Genomic DNA, 21,841 nt, shown 5'->3' with positions numbered 1-21,841 from the left:
TGGATGAGGTGAATTAATGCTTGCCACAATTATTTGGTGCAATAATAGTGTTCAATTCAGCTTTTTGATATTGAATTATGCTTCTTCAATTCAACCCAGAAATGTTTTCAACAGTTTTAATTAAATTTGACCGGATTAAGTTTTAGCAAAATAAATTCCTTTTGATAGGAAACGTTCAAGTTTTGTTTTGATGCCGCCTTTCAAAACCAAGTTCCTTGTAAAACTGAGAGCTGTGCCCATTTGAAGAGGTTTCTTTTGTTTCAATGATAATCTTCTGTGCAATAACAAATATTTTTCAAATTAATATAAAGTCTTTAATAATCAAGAGAGTCTTGGTGCCAAGAAATGAGTAAACAAAAGTCCGAGTATAATTGATGTTTCGGTGTTCCTATTTTCTTTGACTTCATGATGTGCAAAAAAAAAAAAAAAACCTGCAAACATTAGCTTTTCAGAATCTATCCCCATGAGAAACAAATATGTACTGGTCTTCTAGAAAAATAAACATGTATTCTACGAAAATCAAGTATATTTGCTAGCACGGACTCTATGCCCCCGAATTACAGGAACGTTCTGGCGATACTTTACCACAGTGTTGCTGATCGTTGTGAAAATGAAAGAGACACACGACGTCATATCCAAATCGGAGCGACGAACTTTGGCCCAATGACCGTTTGTAAGATCTGAGGCAGCATTGTTCGCGCATACAATAAAGACACGTTGGTGTTTCCAGCGTGGCCAACGCTGCGTGTTTCAGTGACTCATCGCAGCCGGCCTGGTGCCCGAAATAACTTCGATAGTCCTTCAACAGTGGACTTGGGAAACACAATTTTGTTGATCTACATAAGTTTATTACCCCCCTCCCGTGCCCCCCCCCCCTTGAAATCTTGAATTTCACACAAACAATATACATTGTCTCAGTGCCCCCTTGAAAAATTGGTGCACACCAAGTGCGCCCTATATGAGTTTAACTCTATATAGTTCCACTGCTGGTCCTGGCACGAGGCGGTGCGACGTGAAAGGCAAATAGTTCTACCTGCATTCATTACTTCACAAGAATTGTCTGCCCAATCGTAGAGTTTTTAGGGTGGGGGTTTGGTTTCTATTAATTAAAAAGTACAAAATATTGGGGGGGGGGGGGGTAAATACTCCCCCCCCCCCCTCGCTGGCTACGCCCATGTGTAAAGTTGCACTTTACTTCCACATTAGCTGCATGATCAGTCAACGTACTAGAGGGTATCACATAATAGTGACATTATGATGTCCCTTTTGATCTGTGTTTTCCTAATTTGAAGATTTTCGTTCTGCGGGAAAACACAACTACCTGTGCTACACCGCATCCTAACCCGGCCTCAAGACGGCATATGCATGAAACACATCGCACAATAACACACGGGATCATAGGGAGACAGTGCGAGAGTACACCCGTTTGTCTTCGTGAAGGAAAAGTAGTTTTCAGACGGAGGCAAGAATGATGTGGGGCAAAAAATGCGTGAAATTCTTCGCATTCAAGCTGGACACAGATGCGGTAGCCAAATTGAGGCCAAGATGGGATTTCCCCTTTTCCTCCTTCAAAATGGAGTAATTGCAAAATACCCCGCACTTTGTCAGTTTTATAATTGTGTTTTTTCTTTCCAAATAGTGAAACTGAAAATCACTCTGTTAACAAATTTCTTTAATATCGAATAGACATTCTTTTTGCAAACACTGTCTTCATCTTGTCTCTACTTTCAGTGGGTCATAAAGGGAAATTTCAGTCAGTGAACGAGCGTTGTGCGCATAAATTCCACGATCGTCGATTACTTTTCACTTTCAATTATGGGGATTTGTAATCTTAAAAGAGAAACCATACAGATAGACAATCAAATTCTTGAGTGCTATAATATTGTCTTAGGTCAATGAAAAATATGCATCAATTGTGAGCATCGGATGACGCTATTTTGAACCATGTTTGATCAAAAAGACAAAATTTGGACCATTTACTCAAACCTCACTCTTGCTCGTTGGCGACTAGTGATGTTTTTGTACCAATCTGAGCATGGAAAGTCTCGAAATACGCACTTATTAGGAATGTGCACAATGTGAATCTTCATTACTACTCGTCTGTGCGTGTATCTTTAAAGCGCGGATGCCTTGGCGTCTAGCAGAGCGGATGAATACATCTATCGCATTATTACTCAGTGTTATTAGTAAAAACTCCTCTCTGTTTTTAACACACGATAGACCTACAACGAGTCTCTTTATTCATTCGTCTGTGTTTCATTATCTCTATTTAAAAGTAATGATGTTTTAAGCAATCGCTATGCACTACTTTACTTCATGCGGATTTGCACTTAAGAAATTATATCGTTGTGCATATTCTAATAAGCAATCGCCCCGCACGTCATGCATTCGCGTTTCAACATTCCCAACCTGGCAGACTGACGTCGTCGAAAGATATTTTTTCGAGCTTATATATTTCAGACAGAAATTTTAAAATCAGCAAAATGCGTGAAATTGTGCATCTCCAAGCTGGGCAGTGTGGCAATCAGATCGGTGCTAAGGTAGGTGCACTTTTTATATCGGCATCACAGTCTGAGGAAAGTCGTATATTGTTTCATGTTATGATTAACCATGACATTGAGTGTACACGTACATGTACTATGTATACCGCCATCAGTGCTGTGTTGCTGTATCGCTGCAGAACATAATTTATTCAACTTTGGAGTTTGGAGCATGCGATTTGCCAATGGTATGATTGCATTGACTTTTTTTTTTTCCAAAGTGCAAAAAGAGCTAAACACCTTCACGTTATTTTGTACGTTTTGCCCCAATGGTTGGTGTGACGGTTTTCCCCATCACAAGCAATAATTGTTAATTCTGTCGGGCGGTCGGACCCGTATTTCTATTTCTATAATGTTGAGATTTCGGTTTAACACCCCCACACGCGATCGTCACAGTTGTTTAACCTAGCAAACACAGTTGATTCTCCAGGAAATGAATTAGAATAAATAGAAACAAACCCTGAAAAAAGAGTACGTTGGTTCTAACTAACCTTAAAGGCATATCACATGTATTTGCAATTGACCCAAAAGTAACCTACCGAATTATTATCAAAATCTTACTTGGATTGGAGATCGTTCTGTTACTACACACCCCGTGAGATAATTATTATTCCCTCTGGCTAGCAGTCATTTAGAAGAAATCAAGAAATGTACCCAATTTCCAGCGATCAGTCACTTGACTGAATTTAGTTGGAAATAAATATACCTATGTCTATAGACATGGGCGTTGCGAGGGGGGAAGGGGGTGCCCCCTGGAAAAGCAAAACAAAACAAAAACAAAAATAAAAAGAGATGCGAAGTCATATTGCTGTTAATTTAATGGGTGGGGGGGGGGGGGGCAAATGTCCCTGTCCACCCTCGAAAAATTATCAATCGAGAACATGCTGGAAAAGTACAGGGATTTGGGGGGGGGGGGGAGATGTGCATGCTTTGCCACCCCTCTACAAAAATCATGGCGACGCCCATATCTATAGAAGAAATTGTGTTTCGTGATCAACGTTGCGCATGATTATTCACTGTTTCCTCAATAAGTGTAGTATCCACTGAACGCAGGTTAGGTTTTGATAATTCTTCTTTGGATTTTGAGCGGTGTTGTCATTGGAAACGAACAAAATGCATACAACGTAAATCATCATGCCTTTAATGAAACCCAACCATAATTCTTGGGCAAAGACACGGAAAGTCCATGTTTGGAATTCATTCCATCGTGTACAGTTCAGCCGTATCACTGCACTGCAGGTGCAAGCAGAATGGACTGATTTTCCTTTAGTTACCTACGACCTATGCGACCTATATTGTGCACCCGGAAATCTAAACCATAGGGTAGGTTGAGAGCTGCCTGTGCGGCTCTTTTTTATGTAGCCGGCTAATCGCCGAAGCGCCGCCGTCGTCTGACACACCCTTTCCCGGTATTTTATCGGCAAAGGTATAAACCTCTGTGGTAAGGTCTTCAAACTTATAACTTTCTGGATAAGCATAGCCTTTTACGAATCGAACTTTTCTTCTTTTTTTCTCCGACAGTTCTGGGAGGTGATCTCTGATGAGCATGGCATTGATCCAACCGGCACATACCATGGCGACTCCGACTTGCAGTTGGAGAGAATCAACGTTTACTACAATGAAGCTACCGGAGGCAAATATGTACCCCGAGCTGTACTTATCGACCTGGAGCCAGGCACCATGGACTCTGTCCGCTCTGGTCCATTCGGACAGATCTTCAGACCAGACAACTTTATCTTCGGGCAGAGTGGAGCTGGAAACAACTGGGCCAAGGGTCACTACACCGAGGGGGCTGAGCTGGTAGATTCGGTTTTGGACGTTGTGCGCAAGGAGGCAGAGAGCTGTGATTGCCTACAGGTAATATTACGATCCTTTAAAGTTTCCAAAATTTGGCAAAATTCAATTCAAGTCAAAACCTCTATAGGTACAGTCATTTTACTCAACGCATTTTGTATTCATTTTTTAGGGGTTTCAATTGACACACTCCCTTGGTGGTGGCACTGGCTCCGGCATGGGAACACTTCTCATCAGCAAGATCCGTGAGGAGTACCCAGACCGCATCATGGCAACTTTCAGCGTTGTACCATCTCCAAAAGTATCGGACACTGTCGTTGAGCCCTACAATGCCACTCTGTCTGTCCACCAGCTCGTAGAAAACACAGATGAGACATTCTGCATCGACAACGAGGCCCTGTATGACATCTGTTTCCGCACCTTGAAGTTGACCACCCCAACGTACGGTGATCTCAACCATCTTGTGTCCGCTACCATGAGTGGTGTCACCACTTGTCTGAGGTTCCCTGGCCAACTCAACGCTGATCTTCGCAAGCTGGCAGTCAACATGGTACCTTTCCCACGTCTCCACTTCTTCATACCTGGCTTTGCTCCCCTGACCAGTAGAGGCAGCCAGCAGTACCGTGCCCTGACCGTTCCCGAGCTGACCCAGCAGATGTTCGATGCCAAGAATATGATGGCTGCCTGCGATCCTCGTCACGGCCGCTACCTGACTGTAGCAGCTATGTTTCGTGGTCGCATGTCCATGAAGGAAGTCGATGAGCAGATGCTGAACGTGCAGAACAAGAACAGCAGCTACTTCGTGGAATGGATCCCCAACAACGTCAAGACCGCTGTCTGCGACATCCCACCACGAGGTCTTAAAATGGCTGTCACCTTCATCGGCAACAGCACTGCCATCCAGGAGCTGTTCAAGCGCATCTCTGAGCAGTTCACCGCTATGTTCAGGCGCAAGGCTTTCTTGCATTGGTACACCGGTGAGGGTATGGATGAGATGGAGTTCACTGAGGCTGAGAGCAACATGAACGACTTGGTGTCTGAGTACCAGCAGTACCAGGACGCAACAGCTGAGGAGGAGGGCGAGTTTGATGAGGAGGAAGAGGGGGAGGGTGAGCCGGAATAGCTGAAACCAAAGCCAACAAAAAACATCAACCAGAACGTGGACAATATGCGAGACTTTAAAATGACGATTAATGATAATAGTAGTGGGGACACAAGCAATAATAACATAATAACCATTTCTAACTGCACAACCTCCAAATAACAAAGCATTATTGTTGCCTGTCTTGAGTTGTGTTGCGAGTGTGTACAGCATTTTCTGTTGTTTTCAAAACCAAAGACCCTATAAACCTTTATCATGATGCCACCATTTCAGTCATGTTCCCTGTATCCAATAACATCACTGAATGATAATGGTTTTTGTGCAAAAAGGAACCAGACCCAGTTTTCCTTCCAGTCTCGCTTTGGTTATACGTTGATTTGAATGGGAAAAATCAAGATTGCTGAAAGACGATAATGGTCTATATAGGGCCTGATGTACGCTATTTTTGTGCTTTCAATTGGTGATGTAAGCAAAATAATGTTAAACAAAATAATGATCCGTTATCAATATCTTAAATGCTGTTATTGATTGTTTCAAAATGTTAAAAATTGCTGTGCAAGAACATTTCACTCTTCTTGACGTAGTCGCCCGTGAAATATTTTATGATTTAATCAATGTTTAGATTAACTGCAGTTCACCTGTTATGATTTCCAGACTACACGTATAATCAGCCGTCTTTTTTGGTATTTCCTCGAGTAAGCTGTAAAAACTGTGTTTAGAGCTTAAACTCTCTAAACATTTAATTGAACTCACTTTTGTCTATGTTTGAATCTACATGCTTATGTTTAGGGATGTCTGTGACATGTTTAGGCATCGCACGAAATCCGTTTATTCAGTACCATCAAGTAGCCTATAAATTGTAAAAGTAAATGACAGGCTAATTACACACTTCTATCACACTTTCATTATTTGTCTAAGAAAAACGAACATTAAACCATATAGTTAACTTTTTTTCATAAGATATTGTTACTGGCACTATCAAGCTTTCGTATTGTGCAAAATCCTAACATGTCTCAGACTAAACATGTGATAAAAGTGGGTACAAAAGTGTTTAAACTATAGCACCATTTGACAGTGTAGTTTAAAAACACAAAAGCGTCGGAATATTATACTGATCAACGCTATTAATAATGGAAAGATGTGGTGGAGGGTTATAAATAAATAAAAACAACTCAAAGATGGCATGTTGACGTTGCACAATTTCTCATACACTTTAAGGAGCAGTATATCCAGCCCGGATCGCAAACCCCTTATGAACGACTGGTGGAGATTGTCGGTCCTATTTTGAATGAAACTTTTTTGACTCGCCTTTTCCCATAAAACAAATTTGAGCACATTCTCTGTATGCCTTTGATTGATTCCAACGTGTTTGATATACATGTAAAAGAAGTTGGATGCCTAGCCTATATATTGATTCAGTCAGATTTTGGATGGTGCAGTAAGCGTTTTTATCGCCACTCCCCGGAATAGTAGGACACATGCTCCCTGCATCAATGGCGCACCCAGGATTTAGCTTTCGGGGGATCACAATTTTTTTTCCAATTTTTTTCAAAGTTTTTTTCAAAAAATGTTGCCCAAAATGTTTTGCCATAGAATTTTTTTTTTTAAATATTGAATTGAGCAAAAAGGTATATCATTTTCCTCCAGTTCCCCCTTGAAAAATGTATGCACCTTTAGTGTCCCTGAGTATGCATGGGAGGCTGCTGGTGAAGCTCAAACTGGTACAATTTTTTTCCCAATTTTTTTCAAAGTTTTTTTCAAAAAATGTTGCCCAAAATGTTTTGCCATAGAATTTATTTTTATTTTATTTATTTATTTTTTTTTTTTGGGGGGGGACTATTTTGACGTTGGTGGCGCCACTTATACCCCTATTATATTACTCAAAATAGGCCACATACATATCATCAAGGTCAAATCGTGGGACTAAATTTAAAAAAACCGTATACATATGAAATCATTTTTTCCTCGAGTGTAAATTGTACTATTTGGTAATCCGGCTAAATTTTGTTGGTAAATTTTGCAAAATATGAAAACCACGTGCCCCCCCCCCCCCCCCCCCCCCCAGCTGCTGCCCCCACCTCACCCCATTTTAAATATTGAATTGAACAAAAAGGTATATCATTTTCCTCCAGTTCCCCCTTGAAAAATGTATGCACCTTTAGTGTCCCTGAGTATGCATGGGAGGCTGCTGGTGAAGCTCAAACTGGTACTTCTGCAACAGGCTGTTGACTTCACTCTGGAACCTCAGCCACATGGGGGGAGGGAATGTGTAGGTGACCTCCTTCATGAAGTCAGCAAAGGTGTCCTTCTGGCGTTGCAGGGGTGACTTCTCAGCCTTGGAGAGCTTGTTATCAGTAGCCCTGGACCTGGACCCCAAGGAAGTGTCTGCATCAGACTGAACGGCTGCAGGGGGGTGATGATCAGCGGCATCAGACTCAGACTCAGACTGGGGAGCTCCTGCTGCTGCAGCCGGAGCTGCCCTGGCTTGGACCTTGACCTTCATCTGGAGAAGAAACAATCATAAGTAATGTGAAAACATGTGGACAATGGTTGCAATTTCATCAGGAACATCAAAATGAAAACACGAAAATAATGAAATAAAATACTTACACTGACAGTGACCCTCTTTTTGCCCTGGACGATGAGGTGGGGCCTGAGAAATTCGAAGTGGCGCAGGATCCAGCGGTCCCTTGCAGTCAGTTCAGTGTTGCCAGAACCTGAGGGAGTCTGCTTCAGCTTGCCAAACCTTGATCTCATGTTGGCGTACCACTTCTTCAGCTGGTCACTGGTCTTGCCCATCTCCCTGGCCTTCTGCTCCCACAGTGCGTCCTTCAGGCCCTTCTTGATGTAGTTGGAGTGCTTCTTGTTGAGGAGGCAATCTTGCTCGGGGGCCTGGAGCCAGTCAACCATCTCCTGCTCCTGCTCCTCGGTGAAGTCAGCCGTCACCATCTCCCTCTTGAGCTTCTTCTGGGACTTGGCAGCCTCACTGGGAGGAAGCTCATCATCACTGTCAGAGGAGGACTGTGCTGCTGGCTGATGGACCTCGGCCACTATGTCCATCTGGGAAGCAGCTAGGGCAGGGGCTGTGTACTCAGCTTCAGACTCTGAAGGTGCTGGAGCATCTTCAACAACAGGAGCTGGCTCTTCATGTGCTTCTTGGGCTGCAGCACCCCTGCCCCGTCCATGGCCGCGGCCAGTGGTGGATTTCTTGACCTTGGCTCCCTTCTTCCTTGGTGGCATGACGTGATGTTGACCAGGCGACTTCTCAATGCAGACTGACGTTCCAGCGGCAGCTGGCCGCGTTTTTATGCGATTCGGCGTTGAATTACGTCCGGACTCATTCGAGGGCCAATCGGGACGTTCCGACTGCATTCGAGCCGCATTCGAGCGGCAATCGAGAGATTAATTCTGACGGCATTCGAAGTGCATTCCAGCTGAATTCTTTTAATATCGAAATAGATTCCGGCAGCAATCGAGATGCATTCGAGGTGCATTCCGGCTCATTCGAGGCGCATTCGGGACATTCTGGCAGGATTTGAAGTGGCTTGGCCTTTCGATTCTCCCTCGAATGCGATCAGAATGTTTCGAATGCTGTTGGAATGCCGTAAGAATATTTAGAATGCAGTCAGAGTGCAGTTAGAATACACTTCGAATGCCGTTCGATATTTCTCCACTTCGAATGCACCTCGAAAGTTTTGAGCATGAGCAAAACATTCGGGCTGGCCACAAAAATGGGCCCGAATATTTGGAATGCACTCAGAATGCAGTCAGAAGTTTAAGAATGCACTTCGAACATTCAGGAATATACAAAGAATTTTCATTCCGACGGCATTCCGGCTCATTCCGCCTCTAGTGTGACTAGGGTCAGAGAAGTTTAACTCTAGTTTACGCCACTCATCAGAGTCTTACAAAAACTGAGATTGGTCTAATGCATATAGGCCCAGACGCAGGCATTGTTTCCATATTAATAATTTGTTTTCTAATTAAATGACCAAGTCAAAATTGCATGGCGATTATTTCTGCAGGTGACATCTACAAACATCGTGAAGGAACTTGAAAGATTGTCCATCCTTCGAGTTCACTAACCTGCAGCTGTTGACTGTAAAAAAAAAAAAAAAAAAAGCTGTTTTTTTAGGTTTGTCGCTTCTGTCAGCTTGCTTCATAGTCAATATTCCTAGCGCTCTGAAAACTATTGCAAATATAGACACCAGTATAGGCCATAATGTATGCAATCCGCACTAAATGATTTCGCATCTTGGTCACGGCACGTGTCTCATTCATTCAATCATAGCACGCCTTGCACATTGCCGGCCACGCAGACATGCATCCCGGCCCAATGAAATCATTCATGAATATAACCGGGGCGATGACTCATAGAATTCAATCCATACGGGTCTATAGGCCTACAGTGTTCATGTTATGCATAATGCTTTGACAGTGCAAAGTCTGCCTTTTATAGGATAATATATACCGACATGCTCCTTCAAAAATTATGTCCTTTGTCTACAAAAAAAGAAGAAAATACTGCCAGTTGTTACATCCAATCAATCGTTTCGATATAGTCGGATGAAAGAAAGCTACAAAAGACACTCAAATTTCAAGAACATCGCCTGTCCGTCGGCTCACGGTTTATTAGTTGCTAGTGCGGTCTTTTGTATAGAGCAAATCAAAGCTTGTAAATGGGACGTCAGCTCTACGCATACGCCGACTTTGGTTTCACCATGGAGGTAGACTACCTCCATGGTCTCGCTGACAAATATTAGAACTGAATTTTGAACAAGCTTAAGAATTTTTAAAAATTGCATATATATTTAACATTTGGTACCATTCCTTACTATCCTGAGAAAATCATGTGTTTGCCCCACCCCAGCCCTTTTACATTGTTATTAGGCCCTACATTTTGCTGAAGAAGGCACATAGCACGGTCCAATCTGTCCAGCGACCGCATCGCGCAGGCACGCCTGTCCCATCTGGGATAAATTAGAATCCTCCTCGGAGGCAACGTTTCCATGGCTCTCTGTCGACAACTGTGCACATTTCGTATCCACTGTATCATGGGGAACCATCTAAGATGACCGTGGAATCCTCGCGGATGAACTCTTACATCAGCAAAACTGTTGTTGATAATTACAGAGCTAAGCCAAAGCTATAGGCATCTCAAAAAGTCGTTATATACTGTCATTTTTTTTTGGTATTATTTTTTCCAAAATGTCTTTAAGGATGTAGGATGATTGAGAAAAATCTAAATAAAGAAAAATAATAAATTGCCTTTTATGGTACTTCGGCGCACTGCTTTATTCCGCGCGGAGGGTCAACGTCATCACTGCGCAAGTCGGTTCGCATGGGCCGTTCCTTTCATTAACGATTCAGAAGCCGGCGGAGAAGGACCAAGGCAATCACTACATTCCCCTCCGAAAAGAAATCACCAAAATGCGTGAAATTGTACATCTCCAAGCCGGCCAGTGTGGCAACCAGATCGGTGCTAAGGTGAGTCTAAAATCTGTAAAATTATCCCTCTTTTGATTTTTTTTGGGGGAAATCTGATAGTAAAAGATATTTCAACTGGTTGTAAATTAGTACCTTGAAACCCATGAACAAAATCCAGAAAGGTTAATATTTGAAAGAAGTTGAATTTATTTCTCGATGAAAGAAGTTAAATTTATTATCTGATCTGATGTACGAGCAAGATGCCCAGACTGTGGATTTAAGAAAAGCTTAATCTTTCCATCTTGACATGTTTCTTACTGTGGTTGTGCCCATCCCGCATAATTTAACATTCATTACTTGACAAGTATATCGAGTGAGTCATCAGCATTTGTCATGCATTCTCCGTCATCGATTGAGTAAAGGGGAAAGTATTTTCTTGTCCCTCTTGATGTCTTTAAGAATATCAGTTGCTTAATATATGTAAACTATTTTTGTCGATTCACCCACATTCAAAATATAGTGTTATATTTAGTAAAATGATCAAATTGAGTCAAACGACATGTACATCAATTTAAAAAAAGTGTAAAAATTTGGGTATTTCCACGTTCTCTATTTTTTGAAAGTTAAAATTACCATTTCGAATAACGAATGAATTAGGTTACGGTTTAATAGGTTATAAATAAGAAAATGTGTGTAATAATGAAGCGTGTTCAATTATAATGAAATTGAACAAGCATGCAATGAAAATTAAGCAAAATTTCGCAATTATGTTGATTTTGGAGAATACTTTAATGGAAACAAATTTTCTAAATAGCAAATAGAGTAATCAAGAACAGACGCACTGTTAGTTTTTTCCTGTACAGTTACCTTTTTTGGTTGTTCGTCCCCTCGTTGAGACGTGTTTAATGGATGACAAAGCCATGCATGTGCAATAAAATGTAACATATGGAGCACCACGCTGGCTCCTCCTTGTTTTCGTTTGGGAACTGATCAGAAGACGACAGCCTGCATTCATTTATTTCTCCATTGTTGAGGCAGCAGCAAGTCGAGACTAGATGATGAAACACATCATACTGATGCGTTTAACATATTCGAAGAGCAATTAAAAAGATATGGGCCTAAAAAAAGCATCTGTCAGATTTGACAATAGAACGGTTACATTTGACTAGCCATTCAGGGTCAGCTGGGTGCAACTGAAATTCAATCAATCTGACTAGATTTTTCGAGTCAATATAATTGACTTTGGAAAAATAGTTATGCAAATAACTGAAATTGGAGTCGAACCCAACTACTTTTTCTATTCATAGTATGAAACTTTAAAGTTAAACTCATTTCTAGTCAATTTTCAGTAACTAGGAAAACCAGTCAATTTTTGAGAAAGTTGTTTGTAGAGTGTAGACTGTTTATACGGCGTGTACATTATGAGAAATTGGGGAACGATATTCGATCACATTGTCACGGAAACTGAGTATCCAAGAATGTTTTTGCAAAACTTCTCGCAATGAATCGTAGCCCAAAAAGGACACAATTCTGGGATGCTATTCAATATAAGTTTCTGTTTGAGTACGTCGGCATTCATGCTGCTGCGAAATTCCAATGACGTTGACTGCATCGTGCACAATGCAGCTTCTACACTCTAAAACACTCTAGTTAAATTTGACTAAATCACTCAAATTTTCTCCCAGCTGACCCTTGCTGTAGTCAGCTTGGTGCGCGTTTGACTGTTTTCTAGTCAAATCTAACTAGGTGTTTTTACAGTGTATGCATGACTTGCAATGTTACCACAACTCTTTTTGGGTGGGCTTGTGAAAATATAACCTTGGTGTTTTATTTTTTTTCGTGAGAAAACATTTGAAGAGAGTTCTTCGACAATGAAAAGAAATACTTGTGCGGTTTTTGAAAAAAAAACACGTCTGGGTACTATATACAGAGTATGCTGGTTTTATCCCATAGTGGAAAATGTACGGACAGGACATTTATCTAATTAAGGCTTGCGCTTATATACGTTTACGCATCCTTTACTTGTTAAATGATTTGGCAGGCCTAAAAACCACTATATTCAGAGACTGAGCCTCACTGAGGCATAATATTTTTATTCTATTTTCTTTTCTTTCTTTATTTATTTCTGGTAATTAAACCAAGAGGCTCAAAAGTGCCGCTACAAGCACTATAGCTCGAAAGCCTGACGAAACATGTAGGGAGAACACAATGGGAAGAAATTAAAGTCTTAGAGGTGGGAGTAAAACCCCAGAAGATATTCGGGAAAAAACACGGAATCAGGTAGGGACTGAAAACCAAATCAACATGTAGACCAGGACAATCGAACCCAGGCTACAGAAATCGAGGACAGTAACCACTGCGCCAACCTGACTCCCCAATAAAACACTGAAATAAAAACAAGGCTTAAAAGGAAATCCATCTTAATTTCCATTAAAAGAGACCGAAGACAAATTTTCATCCGCTCACCTGCTTCCGATTGACATTAATTTAATATTGATACAGGCATAAGCCCCAGTTTGTGGGACCAGTGTCGATTATGAAGTGACCGACCTGCGCTCGCTAATCATTCTAATTCTTCGTTAAAGGAAATATACAACATTTGCAAACATCGAAAAACAAAACTACCAAATTGTAAAGAAATACCTTACTAGGATGTTGGTAAATGGCAATCTAAGGGATCATGTAAAATTATGGCACCTGGTGTGAACTCATTTTCAAGAAAGTAGTATTTTTGTATAAATTTCCCGAACAGTGGTCGGCCGACCACCGTTGGAAAAACCTAACTATTTTTCAACCACTGCTCCAAATATACTTTTTTTTTCTGTCCAAATTTTGTTTGCTATTGGTTACATGTTCATGAACGGGTGCAGGCCAGCTAGACTGGTTCCCTTACCTTACAATTTTCCGGCATTTATAAATTGATCCATTTCATCTTTAGTGGAGTCAGAGAACCAGACCATCTGAGCGTTTGTTTTCTCGGTTTTTCCAGCATTTTCGAACACAAAACTTCAAACATGTCAGTGTAACAATATTTAATCTATTATACTAACCCCTCAAATAGTTCATTTCTGAAAATTACTGCAAAAGCCAATGATGTACTTTCCCTTTAAGCCGAATAAGTACTTCTGCACTGTACCATTATAAATATGCAGGCGTATGTTTATAATTCTTTGTGGCTCAATGAAATCTCTTAAATTCCATCCAATCAAATTCAACGGTTAAAAAAAGGACGGCGATATTGCAGGTTAATCGCCATAGTGTCCGTGTTCGCACTGCTCAGGTCCACTCTACGGAGCTGGACGCTATATACGGGACTTTTCAATTGCTGCTTGGCAGTATTATGATCGACACCGCAAAATGCGCAACAGTGTCCTTCACTTGTGCCGCAATGAATCCACGTAACATTAACGCCATCTACTCTTAACTTCATGAGTCTATACTATGTGCAAAATGACTTAAAATAAATACAGAAGAAATAGAACTGAAGATGTGCCTTCTGTGCCGAGGTCATTCACCTTTCGCTCTTCTGTTTCTTTATCTTGACAGTTCTGGGAGGTGATCTCTGATGAGCATGGCATCGACCCAACCGGCACATACCATGGTGACTCCGACTTGCAGTTGGAGAGAATCAACGTTTACTATAATGAAGCTACTGGAGGCAAATATGTACCCCGAGCTGTACTGGTCGACTTGGAGCCAGGCACCATGGACTCTGTCCGCTCTGGTCCATTTGGACAGATCTTCAGACCAGACAACTTTGTCTTCGGACAGAGTGGAGCAGGAAACAACTGGGCCAAGGGTCACTATACCGAGGGGGCTGAGCTGGTTGACTCTGTGCTTGATGTTGTGCGCAAAGAGGCTGAAGGGTGCGATTGCCTACAGGTAAGTTAAAGGATGGGCTGAGTCTCTTTTAAGACTAGGCCTGTAGCAAGTATTACGAGGAACCTAAAAGAACCCCCCCCCCCCCAATATCGTTGCCAGAACCAATTAATGAAAACATCCCTCAATTGAAGTATTCGACTTCTTTTTTCCCAGGGATTCCAACTGACACAGTCCCTTGGTGGTGGCACTGGCTCAGGAATGGGAACACTTCTAATCAGCAAGATCCGTGAGGAGTACCCAGACCGCATCATGAGCACTTTCAGTGTCGTACCTTCTCCCAAGGTATCCGACACCGTGGTGGAGCCATACAACGCCACCCTATCAGTCCACCAGCTCGTAGAGAATACAGATGAGACATTCTGTATCGACAACGAGGCCCTGTATGACATCTGCTTCCGCACCCTAAAATTGACCACCCCAACATACGGTGATCTCAATCATCTCGTGTCGATTACCATGAGTGGTGTCACCACTTGTCTGAGGTTCCCTGGTCAACTCAATGCTGATCTTCGCAAGCTAGCAGTCAACATGGTACCTTTCCCACGTCTCCACTTCTTCATGCCTGGCTTTGCTCCCCTGACCAGCAGAGGCAGCCAGCAGTACCGTGCATTGAGTGTCCCAGAGCTGACCCAGCAGATGTTCGATTCTAAGAACATGATGGCTGCTTGCGACCCCCGTCATGGCCGCTACCTGACCGTTGCTGCCGTCTTCCGTGGACGTATGTCCATGAAGGAGGTTGATGAGCAGATGCTGAACGTGCAGAACAAGAACAGCAGCTACTTCGTGGAGTGGATCCCCAACAACGTCAAGACCGCTGTCTGCGACATCCCACCACGAGGCCTAAAGATGTCTGTCACCTTCATCGGTAACAGCACCGCCATCCAGGAGCTGTTCAAGCGCATCTCTGAGCAGTTCACTGCTATGTTCAGGCGCAAGGCTTTCTTGCATTGGTACACCGGTGAGGGTATGGATGAGATGGAGTTCACTGAGGCTGAGAGCAACATGAATGACTTGGTATCTGAATACCAGCAGTATCAGGATGCAACAGCTGAGGAGGAGGGAGATTTCGAAGAGGAGGAAGAAGGCGAAGATGCAGACGCTTAAAACTTGATCAAGCATTACCCACATGCAACTCAATTTCGATGGCATACATTAAATTAAGCATAAACTAGCTTCGATGATCTGCATAATACATACAAAACTCACTCGTCTTTGCCTTCCTTGACATCAATTAATGAAACAAAAAAGTACAAGCCTTTCATTGGCAACAGACGAGCATGGGTGTTATAGGTGTATCCCAATATGTTATTGCTCTGAAGTCTGCAAGCATGAAAGGCCCTAAGCAAGCAGCAAGCTTCAGGTTTTGTCCCTTTTTTGTAAAAAAAAAATGAACAAGTGAATAAGAAGAGTGACAGTTCGTTAAAGAATACTATTACCTTATCCACATGCTACAATAATACTTAAATTGGAGCAGGTTCTCAAGTCATCATTCTTTAGTGCACGTTATCACTTGATTGTGTAATGAATACTTAAAAACTCAGTAACGACGGTTCAGCCCGAACTGCTGCTACCAAAGGCATCAAAACGTATTTCACAAGTCAAATTTAAAAACGTAAAACTGCCGATTTTATTCAATTCAAGCAAAGTCTGCACAGCCAAGATTTTTTATACCCAAGGTAATTATCCGTCATCCTTTAGTTAAGACTAATAATTTTTTTTTTAAACTTGACATTTCTTCATAGCAGTCTTAATAGCCCCGAATCCAGTGGCGTAAATCTGTGCAAGCGAGTGGGGGGGGGGGGGGGGGGGGGGGGATGGGGGATGACCATAATAAAAACAAATTGCCCGGCCGTAGAAAAAAGAAAAGCGGGCCCCCTCCCCTGGGATTTACGCCCCTACCCAAATCGGACTTCAGGCCCAAAGAACAAACATTTCAGGAATTGCAATTTACTTTTAAGTGTACTTTTTTATAATTTTTTTAATTATGTGATTAAGGTGTTTCTATCAATGTCAATTTTTATTTTTCAATGTATTTGTGGCGAATGTGTGGATAAATAAAATGACATCGACAGCAAGCTACAACTTTAAATTGGCTTAATTAATATCAATTTTGAAAATATCCATTTCTGGGGTGGGATGGGTGTGGGTGGGATGGGATGGGATGGGGTGGGGTGGGATGAGATGGGGTGGGATGGGTTGGGTGGGATGGGATGGGATGGGATGAGGTGGGATGGGATGGGATGGGATGGGATGGGATGGGATGGGATGGGATGGGATGGGATGGGATGGGATGGGATGGGATGGGATGGGATGGGATGGGGTGGTATGGTATGGGATGGGATGGGATGGGATGGGATGGGATGGGATGGGATGGGATGGGATGGGATGGGATGGGATGGGGTGGGGTGGGGTGGGATGGGGTGGGGTGAAATGGGGTGTGGGATGGGATGGGATGGGATGGGATGGGATGGAATGGGATGGGATGGGGTGGTATGGTATGGGATGGGGTGGGGTGGGATGGGATGGGATGGGATGGGATGGGATGGGATGGGGTGGGGTGGGGTGGGGTGGGATGGGGTGGGGTGAAATGGGGTGTGGGGTGAGGTGGGATGAGATGGGATGGGGTGGGATGGGATGGGGTGGGGTGGGATGGGCAGCAAGCTACAACTTTAAATTGGCTTAATTAATATTGTAACGGTCCGCCGACCCTTCGTCCCTGCCTCCAGCCGGGAGATGCCGCCAGACGGACGCTGACAGGATTAGGCTTTCCCGATGAGCGGTTACCGGGAAACCCGGGACGTTACTTCGTTTGGAGGAAGTATACCCCCAGGCATTGCAGTGGACCAGAGATACTCGCAATCAATCACTCTCACCCTATTTGGCTCAATAACTCACAGGAGACAATGATTAAGTCACAGTCCTCTTTATATAACTTAACAATGGTGTTTTATTGTGTGCGCCTTAACAGGCGACTCCTATATAGGCGTCTATCGCTAACTCTAACGTGGACACAATGTTGGCTGCTTATTCTAACTCTTCCTGGCCAGTTAACTCACCAACTAGTGATGTAAAGGCAGCCCATCCGGTGGGTCCCTCTTCTGGATTAACTCGCTAGCAGATAATCAATCGCAGCGCTGTCAGACCTGCATGCAACTGACTGACGACTCACTCGTATCATGCGCTTCAGCTTGTGACTCAGCTTGTGACTGACAGAGTGAGTGAGTATCGCGCGCGCGGCTGACGCACACTTTTATACCCGCGGGCAGCGCGTGCATAGACAGTAGCAGCGCGGAGACCACCGATGCGGGTACCAGTACCCTAGAATGGCACTATGTCCAATGTTTCGTTACACACCCTCGCCTTAAGTTTGGTCAGTCCCTTTGACCAATAAACTTATACACAAATAAATAAAAGAAACATTGGTCCACCTAAAGTCTCTTAAATTTTGACATAAGGTGATCTCTACTGGACTTCCTTGTCCTAGATAGGTTCCTAGCTATACAGCATAACTTCAATAAACATTAAACTTCAAACTGTTCGACTTTTATAAACACTTCTTAAACTTATGGCCTCAATAAAGTTAACATGTAAACACTAAGTTTAAACAACTCCTAAGCTTAATCGATAAACTAAATTAAACAACTTGCAAACTTCAAGGTGTAAGGCGTTTAAGGTGAAACTCCTGGTTTCTGTTAACTTGTGAACTTATAAAGATGTAAAGGCGTTTAAGGTGAAACTCCTGGTTTCTGTTAACTTGTGGACTTAAAACCCAGCTTTAAAATTAACATCAAAAACGTGCTCGGTTTCCCAAAAGTCCTCCATGGTACAGACTACGGGTCTTCCTCTCGGTGATCTTTGTCACGTTGCCAATCATGGAGCCTTCCAGTTGTGCGTTGTTCATGGAGGGTCCCACGCCTTCTGACCTCGAGTCCTTATCCACGATGATCCTACGAATCTTCACCGGGGGTGGCGACTCAAAAGTGTGGCTCGCCTTCTCAGGCTCACTTGCCTCTCTCAGTACGACTACATCGTAGTGACAGGATGCAGAATCGTGCAGGGTACGCATCTCACCAAGGTAAGTATCTGTCTTCTCCTTCTCGGTGATCCTCACGACTTGCCCGGCAAAGCACTTCCCAAGGGGTACCTCTCCTGGTTGCCGTATCGGCTCCTCTGAATTGGTGGCAGTGCTACACATCGACTCGACATCATCGGGGCCCTGCTGCAGTTGCCGGACCAGGCTCAAAGGTTTCCTCCTGTCTGTGGCTTAGGCGTATTTTCCTCCGGCATGCTGTCCCACAGCATGGATAAGGTAGGCGAAACCGCTATCTCGAGGATGTCCTCACTTGCTAGGAGCGGTCCCGCATCAAACTCTGGCTGGGAAGAGCCCTGCCCTGCAGGCTCTCCATGCTCGCCTGAGGACACTGTCTCCAATGGGTGAAGCGTCGCCTTGCCTAGCTTTGGCCCTACTTCGTCAGCTGGCGCCTTCGATACCGTGCTAGGTGGAGTATTCGCCTTCTTCGTAGCCTCGCCTAGCTTTGGCTGTACATCGTCTGCTGGCGCCTTCGATACCGTTCTTTGTGGAGTCTTCGCCTTCTTCGTAGCCTCGCCTAGCTTTGGCTGTTCATCGTCAGCTGGCGCCTTCGATACCGTGCTTTGTGGAGTCTTCGCCTTCTTCGTAGCCTCGCCTAGCTTTGGCTGTTCATCGTCAGCTGGCGCCTTCGATACCGTGCTTTGTGGAGTCTTCGCCTTCTTCGTAGCCTTGCCACGACCTTTGCTGGGAAAGTCCTCTGCCTGTTCATACTTGCGTTTCTTGTCCGATGCATGTGGCCTTGTCCTTGGATTCGGCATTGCTTTCCCTTCGGCGTCTGTCTTCGCGGGTCTCGTGAGACTCGCCCTTTATCTCGCCCACTTCATCCATGCGGTCGGGGGGGAGTCGCGGTAGTGCGCCTTCAAATTGTACGGCGATTGTTCTTGTGGGCGCAGCGCCTACACCAGTAGTACAATCGCTGCCCATGCTCGGTAATTAGGTGGCGTTCTAGGCTTTTCTTGTGAAGTCTCACGTGGCACTTGGGGCACCTAGTGTGGTCCTGGTCCACCTCATCTCTGGACTTCTCTTGACTGTCTCGGCCCATGGCGAGTATGTACAGACTCTGTAGGGAAAATGCAAAAGTGGTGCATTTCATTAATGTGTGTTTCACCTTCTCTCGCTCTCACAACAATCTTTCACATCTAGCGATATCTCTGGGGCACCCTGCGATGCCTGGGGGATTCCGACGCGGTAATGGGGTCTCAGTATGGCATGATTGTCCTTCCAAGTTTTCAGGCCTCAATGGGGTTTTGGGACTTGGAATCACAATCGGTGGTGTCTCCTGGGTAGGGTGATTGCCCTCTGGTGACACTCTGGGGGTGAAAGGACGGGCGGTTGGGTTTGGAATTCGCCTCCCTGTCGTAGGCGTCTCCATTTGCCCGCTGGAATTGTCTTCCGCTTGTGCTGGAACGCTCGTTTCCTGCTGTTGGCTGGTATTATCTGCATTGGCTTCTGTTGTGTTCTCAATCCATGAGACTAGGGGATTTCCTATGTAGGACTTCAAGCGGTCCCGATGCACAACTTTCATCTTTCCACCCTTTTTACGTTGAATTCGGAAGATGACATCGGACAGCTTGTGCACGATGAGATACGGACCCTCCCATCGGCACTGCAATTTAGGCGACAAGCCTTTCCTCTTTGCCGGATTGTGCAGCCACACGAAATCTCCAGCCACCAAGTTATACTTCACAGATCGTCTGTCGTAATGAGTCTTCTGCCTTCTGGCGCTCCGCTTCAGACACTCACGTGCCCTACCGTGCGCGAGTCTAAACTGCTCCCTCAGTTGTTGCGCATAGTCAGTCTCTTCGCCTTCAACCTCTTGTTGGTCGTCACGGGGTTGTTCAACAGCCAAGTCGATGGGAAGGCGCACCTCGCGTCCGAGCATCAGCATATTAGGTGATTCACCTGTCGACTCCTGTGGTGAGGCACGATAGGCAAACATTGCCAGTGGAATCTTTTCATCCCAATCTCGCTGTCGTCTGTGGGGCTCTATCATCATAGAAACCATTGTGACCAGTGTGCGATTGAATCGCTCAATCATCCCATCACTCTTCGGATTGTACGGCGTCGTTCGCGTTTTCTCGATGCCTAGTAGGCGACACATTTCCGCGAAGACCTGGGACTCAAAATTACGACCTTGGTCGGAGTGTAGAACCTCGGGCACACCATACCGGCTCACAAACTCTTTCACGAATTTATCGGCTACCAGTGGCGTACGCAGGATTTTTTCAAGGGGGGTGTTTCAAAATTGGATGTCGTCATTTATGACGCTAGAAATGAAGATGGTAAATTGTGTTGGCGCCAGAAATAAAAAATAGTATCAGTGGGCTAAACTTTACGCTAAAATAAAAGTCAGGAGTTTGTGTTGGCGCCAGAAATAAAAGAGGGTATATTTGGACGGGTTAAACTCGAAGGGCCGGGAACCCACGACCATCAGTTATCTTTTTGAGCTAAAGCATAGTAAATCGGGGAAAAAAATGTTCTGTGTCTTTAGAGTATGATGAACATATGAGTAAAGGGGTCAATGTGGGCAGTCCCCTCCCTCAACAGCATTTAAACCAAAAAAAAGAAGAAATTCAAGAAAAAAAGTGACACTGGCTGCGGAAGTGCTAGGATCTGTTCTTGTTATTGGCTAAAATCACTCAGCTTCGTCCCCTGGATCTCATGATTCTCATCCGTTGGGAATCTTTGTGTAAACCGCCCCACCCCTAAGGCCAAACTTCAGATACAGGATACATATGCGCTCTGGACACAGGAGCGGATTCAGACTGCCATTTGCCGGGGGGCCTAGAATTATTGTAATGAAGGGTCCAGGACCTGCGAAGCCCTTACGGCGTGGGGTCCGGGGCCCGCTTAAGGGCCCCGGAAAAAAATTGGATTTTAGATGCTCTGTGGCGCAATCTGAGGCGATTCCTGGCCACTTCCACCGTTTAGAAAACGTTTTAAACATCGAAAATTCCATTTAAATTTGTTATTTTTTTTTTTTTTTTTATAAAGTTTGTTACGTAC

At 44.0% G+C, this 21,841-nt stretch overlaps 3 protein-coding genes across 4 annotated transcripts in view; 2 read left to right on the top strand and 1 right to left on the bottom strand.

The window, feature by feature from the left end:
* The first annotated feature begins 2,388 nt into the window (after positions 1–2,388).
* LOC119737896 (tubulin beta chain-like) lies at positions 2,389–6,620 on the top strand. The gene is made up of 3 exons (XM_038212542.1): positions 2,389–2,540; positions 4,062–4,397; positions 4,507–6,620. The coding sequence occupies exons 1-3, from the start codon at positions 2,484–2,486 to the stop codon at positions 5,455–5,457; spliced, it is 1,344 nt and encodes a 447-aa protein (XP_038068470.1). The 5' UTR covers positions 2,389–2,483; the 3' UTR covers positions 5,458–6,620.
* Positions 6,621–7,509: 889 nt separating this feature from the next.
* On the bottom strand, positions 7,510–9,320 carry LOC119737895. The gene is made up of 2 exons (XM_038212541.1): positions 8,047–9,320; positions 7,510–7,939 (listed from the first exon to the last, which is right to left on the bottom strand). Exons 1-2 carry the CDS (start codon positions 8,806–8,808, stop codon positions 7,595–7,597), a joined length of 1,107 nt encoding a protein of 368 aa, XP_038068469.1. The 5' UTR covers positions 8,809–9,320; the 3' UTR covers positions 7,510–7,594.
* A 1,471-nt stretch (positions 9,321–10,791) lies between these two features.
* The window catches only part of LOC119737897 (tubulin beta-4B chain-like), a 20,861-nt gene continuing 9,811 nt past the window's right edge, over positions 10,792–21,841 (top strand). Inside the window, exons 1-3 of one of the 2 annotated variants that reach the window (XM_038212544.1) lie at positions 10,792–10,923; positions 14,410–14,745; positions 14,899–16,133. In XM_038212544.1, coding sequence (XP_038068472.1) covers positions 10,867–10,923; positions 14,410–14,745; positions 14,899–15,849 — 1,344 coding nt within the window. In that variant the 5' untranslated portion in view covers positions 10,792–10,866 and the 3' untranslated portion in view covers positions 15,850–16,133. Of the gene's footprint in view, positions 10,924–14,409; positions 14,746–14,898; positions 16,134–21,841 lie in introns of those variants that run through there. The other variant, XM_038212543.1, reaches the window with a different exon arrangement.

This window comes from Patiria miniata, unplaced genomic scaffold (genome assembly GCF_015706575.1).
Source record: "Patiria miniata isolate m_02_andy unplaced genomic scaffold, ASM1570657v1 HiC_scaffold_3, whole genome shotgun sequence".
Taxonomy (NCBI): Eukaryota; Metazoa; Echinodermata; class Asteroidea; order Valvatida; family Asterinidae; genus Patiria; species Patiria miniata.
Note: the sequence above shows the minus strand (reverse complement) of the source record. Positions and strands in the feature narration are given on the sequence as shown.

Bases quoted from the DNA above. Each gene is read 5' to 3' on its own strand.
- LOC119737896 (XM_038212542.1), top strand. From the start codon at position 2,484: ATGCGTGAAATTGTGCATCTCCAAGCTGGGCAGTGTGGCAATCAGATC. The intron at 2,541-4,061 runs GTAGGTGCACTT...TTTCTCCGACAG, and splicing joins GCAATCAGATCGGTGCTAAG to TTCTGGGAGGTGATCTCTGA. The intron at 4,398-4,506 runs GTAATATTACGA...TTCATTTTTTAG, and splicing joins AGAGCTGTGATTGCCTACAG to GGGTTTCAATTGACACACTC.
- LOC119737895 (XM_038212541.1), bottom strand. From the start codon at position 8,808: ATGCAGTCGGAACGTCCCGATTGGCCCTCGAATGAGTCCGGACGTAAT. The intron at 7,940-8,046 runs GTAAGTATTTTA...TTTCTTCTCCAG, and splicing joins AAAAGAGGGTCACTGTCAGT to ATGAAGGTCAAGGTCCAAGC.